The sequence below is a fragment of the Pseudophryne corroboree genome, chromosome 8 (genome assembly GCF_028390025.1).
Source record: "Pseudophryne corroboree isolate aPseCor3 chromosome 8, aPseCor3.hap2, whole genome shotgun sequence".
NCBI classification, from domain to species: Eukaryota; Metazoa; Chordata; class Amphibia; order Anura; family Myobatrachidae; genus Pseudophryne; species Pseudophryne corroboree.
Genome location: NC_086451.1, coordinates 339,206,397 through 339,216,496, shown reverse-complemented (window position 1 = coordinate 339,216,496; position 10,100 = coordinate 339,206,397). Strand labels below are relative to the sequence as shown.

The 10,100-nt window shown below is 52.0% G+C and overlaps 1 protein-coding gene across 1 annotated transcript in view; it reads left to right on the top strand.

The window, feature by feature from the left end:
- Positions 1-618: 618 nt before the first annotated feature.
- Positions 619-10,100, top strand: part of LOC134949074 (transmembrane 9 superfamily member 2-like) — a 200,838-nt gene continuing 191,356 nt past the window's right edge. The window contains exon 1 of the mRNA XM_063937428.1: positions 619-929. Coding sequence (XP_063793498.1) covers positions 780-929 — 150 coding nt within the window. The 5' untranslated portion in view covers positions 619-779. The remainder of the gene's footprint in view (positions 930-10,100) is intronic.

Below are 10,100 nucleotides of genomic sequence, written 5' to 3'. Positions count from 1 at the left end.
AGGAGCCAGTTCACAACTTTGAAAAGTCTTAAAGTGCCCATGGCTCCTGCGGAAACCGTCTATACCCCATGGTCATGAAATGGACCCCAGCATCCTCTACGGACTAGGAGAAAAGGATTTACCGGTAGGTATTAAAATCCTGTTATTCCCATGTTGAAGTCAGTGGCAGCGTGTACGGGTTTCCGGGTCGATGCGACCCAGTACCCGTTCACTACATAGGGAGAGGCGGCGCAGAGATGAGCTTATCTCCAGTCTTACCTACCCCGCTGCCGGCTCCCGTCCTGTCAAATTGCCGGGTCGGGAAGCCGCCTGTTAGGGTCCAATGCTGAATCCCACGCGGGAAGGACCCATTTCCAATTCTCGGGTGGGATCTGGCATTGGCTGTGTGAAAGTTTTTTTTTTTTTTTAAGTTACTTCAATGCTGATTGGTTGCCATGGGCTATTTCTCCACTGGCTCACTTCTCCACATTTTTCACTGCTTCATGAATAGACCACAATATCAGCATTTAGCTCATTATATTTCCGGAGCTGCGCAGATAATTTACGCTTCTCTGACCGTGTCTCCAGCTATTATCATACAGTACTTTAAAGTACACTGAGCACCTCCCAAGGGTATTGCTCCAGTAGCAACACTGCAGCAGCAGCCCTACGCGTCCCCGCCTCTCCTTGGTAACATTGTGGTGTTGGGGGCGCGCACGCCGCGTGGTGACGTAACCCTTCACGTATACAGGGAAACTGCCATCATCATCTGACTGTCCGTGTGTGTACTAGGCGTCAGGATGGTGGTGTCACCGGGGAGCAATAAGTATCTTACGGCTGTTCTGCTGCTGCTGTGCTCGGGCTGGTGCGCAGCCTTCTACCTTCCGGGTCTGGCTCCAGTGAGCTTTTGTGAGGAAAGAATATCCAAGGAGACGAAGGATAACTGCAAGGTGAGAAGCCCCCCGGTGCCGGGGTCAGGGGGAGTGGGGAGCTCACCTGTGGCGGATTCGGTGGTGATGGGGGAATGAGGAGCCTATCTGTTGCTGGGGTCACGAGGAGTGGGGAGCTCACTTGTGCCGGTGTGGTGGAGGAGGGGAGTGAGGAGCCCATCTGTTGCTGGGTCAGGGCAGTGTGAGGCGCTCACCTGTGCTGGGGTCAGGGGGAAATGAGGCGCTCACCTGTGCTGGGGTCAGGGCGGTAGTGAGGCGCTCACCTGTGCTGGGGTCAGGGCGGTAGTGAGGCGCTCACCTGTGCTGGGGTCAGGGCGGTAGTGAGGCGCTCACCTGTGCTGGGGTCAGGGGGAAATGAGGCGCTCACCTGTGCTGGGGTCAGGGCGGTAGTGAGGTGCTCACCTGTGCTGGGGTCAGGGGGGAAGTGAGGCGCTCACCTGTGCTGGGGTCAGGGGGGGAGAGAGGCGCTCACCTGTGCTGGGGTTGGGGGTGGTGAGAGTGAGGCGCTCAACTGTGCTGGGGTCAGGGGGGGGGGGGCGGGGGAGAGGCGCTCACCTGTGCTGGTCAGGATGGGGTGGGGGGGGAGAGGCGCTCACCTGTGCTGGGGTCAGGATGGGGGGGGGGGGAGAGGCACTCGCCTGTGCTGGGGTCAGGATGGGGGGGGAGAGGCACTCACCTGTGCTGGGGTCAGGATGGATGGCGGGGGGGGAAGAGGCACTCACCTGTGCTGGGGTCAGGATGGAGGGGGGGGGAGAGGCACTCACCTGTGCTGGGATCAGGATGGGGGGGGGAGAAGAGGCGCACACCTGTGCTGGGGTCAGGATGGGGCGGGGGGAGAGAAGAGGCGCTCACCTGTGCTGGGGTCAGGATGGGGGGGGGAAAGGTGCTCACCTGTGCTGGGGTCAGGATGGGTGGGGGGAAGAAGCGCTCACCTGTGCTGGGGTCACGATGGGGGGGGGAAAGAAGCGCTCACCTGTGCTGGGGTCACGATGGGGGGGGAAGAGGCGCTCACCTGTGCTGGGGTCAGGGTGGGGAGTGGGAGAGGCGCTGACCTGTGCTGGGGTCAGGGTGGGGAGTGGGAGAGGCGCTGACCTGTGCTGGGGTCGGGGGAGAGTGAGGCGCTCAACTGTGCTGGGGGTGGGGGTTGAGTTGGGCGCTCACCTTTGCTGGGTTCGGGGGGAGTGAGGAGCCCATCTGTTGGGTCAAGCCAGTGTGAGGAGCCCACCTGTGGAGGGGTCAGGGGGGAATGAGGAAGATTGGAGTATATCATTTCTAGATGTAGATCATTTTATCTGAGCTTATTACGGAAATGAGTGTTGAACTTTGGACTGTGACTAATCCTTTGAATGAATTTATGGATGTGTGGGTCATACACCAAGCTTAGTAATGAGGAAATATGCTTTAATGTAAGTTTGTCACTGTAGTGTGGATACTCCCGTCACAGTCACTCGTTATGTGCAACCACTGTTCCATAGTTTGCAGAAACTTCGCCAACCGCCTGGTTTCGCAGGAAATGTAGCTGATACTTTATCTTGTAATGTGCTTTCAGAAAACCCATTTGCTATCTAGCATAATATCTTTTTTTATATACCTATAAACAACAAGCTAATGTTTTAAACTTAAATTATTGTTGATACAATCTGGCCGTTATATTGGGGCAGATGTACTAAGCCTTGAGAAGTGTTAAAGCAGTGATAAGTGCAAGGCGATAACGTACCAGCCAGTCTGCTCCAATATGTAAATTGACAGGGGCTAGCTGGCAGGTTATCACATTCCGTTTATCACTGCTTTATCACTTCTCCAGGCTTAATACATCTGCCCCATTGTGTGGTGCACAAACAATCAAAACAGTTTGACCCAAAGTAGTATTCAGGAATGTGATTGACCAAGTTTGATGATCGGAATTTGCTGATAAGTGAAACTAATTGTATTGGGCCAGCTGAACAATCCCAATTACAACACAATTAAATATGCTGGCGCTGTATGTAGGATTGTGAATAACTTGAAGGCTATATTTGTTGTTATATTATACTGTGCTTGTGAAGGTTTTGGGAAAAAAAGGACAGTTTACTTCCTATATCTGTTCTCAGAGCTACCTTTTGTCATGGTGTTGTTATAACTGTGGCTGCCATGCAAAAACAAAAATGTGCATTGAAAAATACAATTTTTGCATTGGGGTACACTGGGATTCCACAGGGAATACATTGGGGTGTAGAGTTGGATCTTGATCCGAGGCACCAACAGGCTAAGGGGTATGTTCAATTGAAGTCTAAAGCTGCCGTCTGTCGAAAAGACGACAGTTTTTGACTTTTTTTAGGTCGGAAGGGGTCCGACCTATTCAATCTAACCCCAAATTATTCGACAAGTCGAGGCATTCGACTTGTCGAAAAGCACGTGGATCGGCGGAATAGCTGCCGATCCACGTGCTTGTGTCGAAAAACAGGGTTTTGGCCCCCTTTTCGACAATCTCAATTCGACTTTAAAAAAAGTCGAAGTGAAATGCGGGAGCAGAGATGGGGGAGAGCAGCGCCGGAGGATGTGTCACAGCCACTACTCACAGCAGCGTCCATCCGGCTCCAGCAAGCGAGACCTCGCTTGCTGGAGCCGGGTGGACGCTGCCATGAGCGTCGGCTGTGATGCGGGAGCAGAGACTGGGGAGAGCCTCGGGCAAGCAGCGGGCAGCGTAGCCGGAGGATGTGTCACAGCAGCTGCTCACAGCAGCGTCCACCCGGCTCCAGCAAGCGAGACCTCGCTTGCTGGAGCCGGGTGGACACTGCCATGATTGGCATCTGTGACACATCCTCCGGCTACGCTGCTATAGCCGCAGCTGTAGCGCTTCTCTCCCCGTCTGGCCGCGGCTCTCCCCTGTCTCAGCTCCCGATTCTCAATTCAACTTTTTTTAAAGTCTAATTGAGATTGCATTGAATAACCCAGGTTGGATCCATTCCGACAAATGAATGTCAGAATGGATCCGACTTCAATTGAATATACCCCTAAAGCTTTGACTGTTCCCAGGATGCACTGCACCGCCTCCTCTATAACCCCGCCTACGGGCACTGGAGCTCAGTTTGTTAGTTGGTGCCTGCAGAGCAGGTCACTAAGAGGTGGGGCTGCGCTAGGCAGCCCTGAAAAGAGCTTTTTAAGAAGACTTCAAGGGCCGCAGCACTGTTTGTCATTCTGACATTCTGTGTTGTGGCTCCATCTCTTTCCCAGCAGCGCTGCATACTCCCGCGGCCGGGTTCCCGGGTACTTGCAGTGGAGGCGCACCGGTCTTCAGGCACACCACCACTGACACTCTCCTGGATCGCATGGCCGCTCATCAGAGAGGAGGTAAGTGGGTCCCCCAGGTGGGACCCGCTGGTAAATTGCGGTCCCAGGAGAAGGACCGTATCGCTGGCGTGGACACTGTACTGCACAGAGACCCCACTATATCCACCAGGGCAGGGAGCACAGGTCAGATTTACTAAAATCCATTTTACGTAGGCTCCACAGTACCCGGTAGTGAGGACCAGCATAGCGGATAAGGCGATGACCTGTAGCCCCTCCCCTAGCTCCGGGCGCCATCTACTGCTGGTGCTCCTGCCCTGGAGCTGCATTTCAATCTCCCTCACTCCCCGACAGAGATTTTGGCGCCATCTTTACACAAGTAGCTGGGCTGATCTCCGGGAATGCAGGGCACTGTCTCCTCTGTAAAGCCGCCTGTCTGATCAGCGCTGTGCATTTACAGGTACTTAAGAATTCTACATGTCATTTTAGACAGTGTTAGTTAAGAACAAGTGTACTGCTTCCTGAATTTCTGCACCGGGGTACATTGTATTCCACAGGGAATAGCATTGGGGTGTAGAGTTGGATCTTGATCCGAGGCACCAACAGGCCAAAAGCTTTGACTGTTCCCAAGATGCTCAGCGCTGCCTCCTCTATAACCCCGCCTCCGTGCACAGGAGCTCAGTTTGTAAGTTGGTGCCTTCAGTGCAGGCTGACAACAGGTAGGGCTGTGCTGAGCAGCCCTGAAAAGAGCTTTCAAATGAAGGAAGAAGACTTCAGAGCCGCAGCATAGGCACTTAAAAGTCCTATGTGTCATTCTGACACATCATGCTGCGGCTCCCTCACCTCCCAGCGGCGCTGTACACTCCCGGGCCCTGGTTTCTGGGTAACTACAGCGGAGGATCCGGTTCTTTCATCAGGGCACACAAACATCACCGCTGCTCTCCGGAATCGCGTGGCCGCTGAAAGGAGCAGGTAACAGGGTCCCCCAGGCGGGACCTGCTGCAAACCGCGGTCTTTGGGAGGCAGTCCGCACGCGCTGGCGTGGACAATGTGGCCGGGCAGGGACCCCACTAGACCACCAGGGAAAGGGCACAGGTCGGATTTGTACAGTAATTCGTTTCTTTAAGGCCCGCAGTACTGGTGGTGAAGTCCAGCAAGGGGATCTGGCTCTGACCTGTAGCCCCTCCACCAGCCCCAGGGTGCCATTTACTGCTAATGTTCCTGCCCTGGAGCTGCTTCGCGCTGTCTCTCTCAGCGTTTGGGCGCCATTACACACACAGCTGCGCTGATCTGGGACTGCTGGGCAATGCCTCTTCTGTAAAGCCGCCTGCATCATCAGCGCTGTGCATTTAAAGGACACTTAAGTATTCTACATGTCTTTAGACAGTGTTAGTTAAGAACAAATGCACTTTGTCAGGGTTATTTAGTACAAACACCCTGTGATATAATCCAGTCTTTACTGTGCATTGCTATATCTATAGACCTAATTAGCTTTACTTGTGTAGTACAGTTACTACAGTATTGCTAGTCCAGTGCATTATTATTGTTATTTGAGATAATTTCTGCGTTGTACATGTGATTGTGTGTGTGCCAATAGCTGCTGTGTGATTTCCATTCCGTGTATCTCACATCTACTGCTATCCGTATATTTTGTACCCTGAAGGTGGCTATGTGTGTCAGGGTTTTCACAGGATATACTTTTGTTGGTATTTTCTCTGTGTTTTACAGTCACCATTTACCTCTTAAATCCTCCGTGTGTGCTCTGCCTGTAGTCACACTAACCGGGGGGAGTTTTGTTAGGTATTCTGTCTGCTTTATTGTACTATTCCACCCTAGGGTAACGCTTTTATATAATGTCTGCTCATCAGGGTGAGAGTTCGGTGGCATACCCTGCGTCTGGCAGTGCTCATGTCCCGGATGTCTCTGAGGAAAATATTGCAGCTGAGGGTTCAGGTGCTGGGGGCTTTGTACCCCCTAGTCAGTTTCCTGCAACGGGGGCAACTGCTGACCCGCCGTGGGCTACGTTTTTCTAATTTACTTACTACGCTGGTAACTAGACTTGTGCCCCCCATGGGACCTCCTGTGCCATTACAGCCACATATTGTCCCTGCTGTTAATTCACCATGGGCAGATACTCTGTCCTCTCAGTTACAGCAATGAAATCAGTCTTTGGCCAAGCAAAATCCTAACCCTTGTCCGCCTAAGACCAAGGGGTCATCTAAGCGGCCATTACGTCCTCATAATCCACACATGTTAGATACACTTCTTCTGATGAAGATGGCGCATATATTAATCCCTCAGACACTGATGCAGATGTTTCTGATGGGGAATACCTGACCCAAGTGGATGTTCCTGACCTCTTAGAGGCTATAATGCTGATTCTTCAAATTGATGAAGCCGAAGAACTCCCTCTAAGAAACCAGATAAGTTCAAGCGTCAGAAGGTTACTAAGTTAGTTTTACCACATTCCACATACGTCAGGTATCCTGGGAATATCCAGGAAAGAAATTCTCTCTGTCTAAGAAAATGCTAGCTCGCTATCCCTTTGCTGCAGAGTTAAGCAAAAATTGGGAAACGCCGCCACCAGTGGACTCACAGGTCGCACTTCTGGTGGTATCATCTGCTCTGCCTGTCACTACCGTCACCTCTCTGAAGGAACCGACGGATAAGCGTGTCGAGGGTTGCTTGAAGTCCATTTACACTCTTGCTGGAGCTGTGCATAGGCGTACTATTGCGGCCTCTTGGGCTGCTAAAGCTATAGAGGCCTGGGTTCAGGAAGTTGAAGCGGAGCTACCGTTAAATTTACCTTACAATGCAAAACAGTGTTCTTCCGTACATTGTCACAGCCTCATTATATTGAAGAGGCGGCATCGGATGCAGGTATCCTAGCGGCCCAGGCGTCTACCACGTCTATTCTGGCTCGCCGGATTCTCTGGTTGTGGTCCTGGTCGGTAGATCTGGACTCGGAAAAAGACCTTGGAGGTAATACTTTTTCTCTGACGTCCTAGTGGATGCTGGGTACTCCGTAAGGACCATGGGGAATAGACTGGCTCTGCAGGAGACTGGGCACTCTAAAAGAAAGATTAGGTACTATCTGGTGTGCACTGGCTCCTCCCTCTATGCCCCTCCTCCAGACCTCAGTTAGAATCTGTGCCCAGCCCCTGCTGGTTGCACACTAGGGGCTCTCCTGAGCTTCTAGAAAAGAAAGTATTTGTTAGGTTTTTTATTTTCAGTGAGATCTGCTGGCAACAGACTCACTGCTACGAGGGACTGAGGGGAGAGAAGCGAACCTACCTGCTTGCAGCTAGCTTGGGCTTCTAAGGCTACTGGACACCATTAGCTCCAGAGGGATCGAACACAGGGCCCGACCTCGATCGTCCGGACCCGGAGCCGCGCCGCCGTCCCCCTTGCAGAGCCAGAAGACAGAAGAGAATCCTGAAAATCGGCGGCTGAAGACTTCGGTCTTCATTAAGGTAGCGCACAGCACTGCAGCTGTGCGCCATTGCTCCCTATGCACACCACACACTCCGGTCACTGATGGGTGCAGGGCGCTGGGGGGGCGCCCTGGGCAGCAATTAGAGTACCTTACATGGCCAATTGACACATAATACAGCTTTTAAGCTGTATATGTGCATAATCCCCCGCCATTATACAGATAAAAAAGCGGGAGAAGTCTGCCGAGAAGGGGGCGGGGCTATCTTCCTCAGCACACCGGCGCCATTTTCTCTTCACAGCTCCGCTGGAAGACAGCTCCCCAGGCTCTCCCCTGCAGTTTCCAGGCATCAAGGGTAAAAAAGAGAGGGGGGGCACTAAATTTAGGCGCAAACTATATATAAAAGCAGCTATAGGGAAAAACGCTTTTGTTAGTGTAAATCCCTGATTATATAGCGCTGTGGTGTGTGCTGGCATACTCTCTCTCTCTCTGTCTCCCCGAAGGATTTTGTGGGGTCCTGTCCTCAGTCAGAGCATTCCCTGTGTGTGTGCGGTGTGTCGGTACGGCTGTGTCGACATGTTTGATGAGGACACTTACGTGGAGGCGGAGCAGGTGCCGATAAGTGTGATGTCGCCCCCTGCGGGGCCGACACCAGAGTGGATGGATATGTGGAAGGTATTAACCGACAGTGTCAACTCCTTGCATAAAAGGTTCGATGACGCAGCTTTGGGACAGCCGGCATCTCAGCCCGCGCCTGCCCAGGCATCTCGGAGGCCATCAGGGGCTCAAAAACGCCCGCTACCTCAGATGGCAGACACAGATGTCGACACGGAGTCTGACTCCAGTGTCGACGAGGATGAGAAAGATGTACAATCCACAAGGGCCATCCGATGTATGATTACGGCAATGAAAAATGTGTTGCACATTTCTGACATTAACCCGGTTACCACAAAAAAGGGTATTATGTTTGGGGAGAAAAAGCAGCCAGTGACTTTTCCCCCATCTGATGAGTTAAATGAATTTTGTGAAGAAGCGTGGTGTTCCCCAGATAAGAAACTAGTGATTTCTAAACGGTTACTAATGGCGTACCCTTTCCCGCCAACGGATAGGTTACGCTGGGAGACATCCCCTAGGGTGGACAAGGCGCTCACACGCTTATCAAAAAAGGTGGCACTGCCGTCTCAGGATACGGCCGCCTTAAAGGAGCCTGCAGATAGAAAGCAGGAGGCTATCCTGAAGTCTGTGTATACACACTCAGGTACTATACTGAGACCTGCTATTGCTTCAGCATGGATGTGTAGTGCTGCAGCAGCATGGTCTGATTCCCTGTCAGATAATATTGATTCCCTTGACAGGGATACTATTTTGCTAACTATAGAGCATATTAAAGACGTAGTCTTATATATGAGAGATGCACAGAGGGACATTTGCCGGTTGGCATCTAGAATTAATGCAATGTCCATTTCTGCCAGGAGAGTATTATGGACTCGGCAGTGGACAGGTGATGCTGATTCTAAAAGGCACATGGAAGTTTTGCCTTATAAGGGTGAGGAATTGTTTGGGGACGGTCTCTCGGACCTCGTGTCCACAGCAACAGCTGGGAAGTCGACTTTTTTACCTCAGGTCCCCTCACAGCCTAAGAAAGCACCGTATTATCAAGTAGAGTCCTTTCGGCCTCAGAAAGGCAAGCGTGTCAGAGGCGCGTCCTTTCTGCCCAGAGGCAGGGGTAGAGGAAAAAAGCTGCACCAGACAGCCAGTTCCCAGGAACAAACATCCTCCCCTGCTTCCACTAAGTCCACCGCATGACGCTGGGGCTCCACAGGTGGAGCCAGGTGCGGTGGGGGCCCGTCTCCGGAACTTCAGCGACCAGTGGGTTTGCTCACAGGTGGATCTCTGGGTTCTACAGGTATCTCAGGGATACAAGCTGGAGTTCGAGACGTCTCCCCCTCGCCGTTACCTCAAATCAGCCTTGCCTGCTACTCCCAAGGAAAGGGAGGTAGTACTGGCGGCAATTCACAAGCTGTACCTCCAGCAGGTGATAATCAAAGTTCCTCTCCTTCAACAGGGACGAGGTTACTATTCCACAATGTTTGTGATACCGAAACCAGACGGTTCGGTGAGACCCATTCTAAATTTGAAATCCTTGAGCACTTCTATAAGGAAGTACAAGTTCAAAATAGAATCGCTCAGGGCGGTTATTGCAAGCCTGGAAGAGGGGGATATTATGGTGTCACTGGACATCATGGATGCTTACCTACATGTCCCCATTTACCCACCTCACCAGGAGTACCTCAAGGTTGTGGTACAGAACTGCCATTACCAATTCCAGACGTTGCCGTTTGGTCTGTCCACGGCACCGAGGGTGTGTGCCAAGGTAATGGCCAAAATGATGATACTCCTTCGAAAGAAGGGAGTTATAATTATCCCGTACTTGGACGATCTCCTTATAAAGGCGAGGTCCAAGGAGCAGT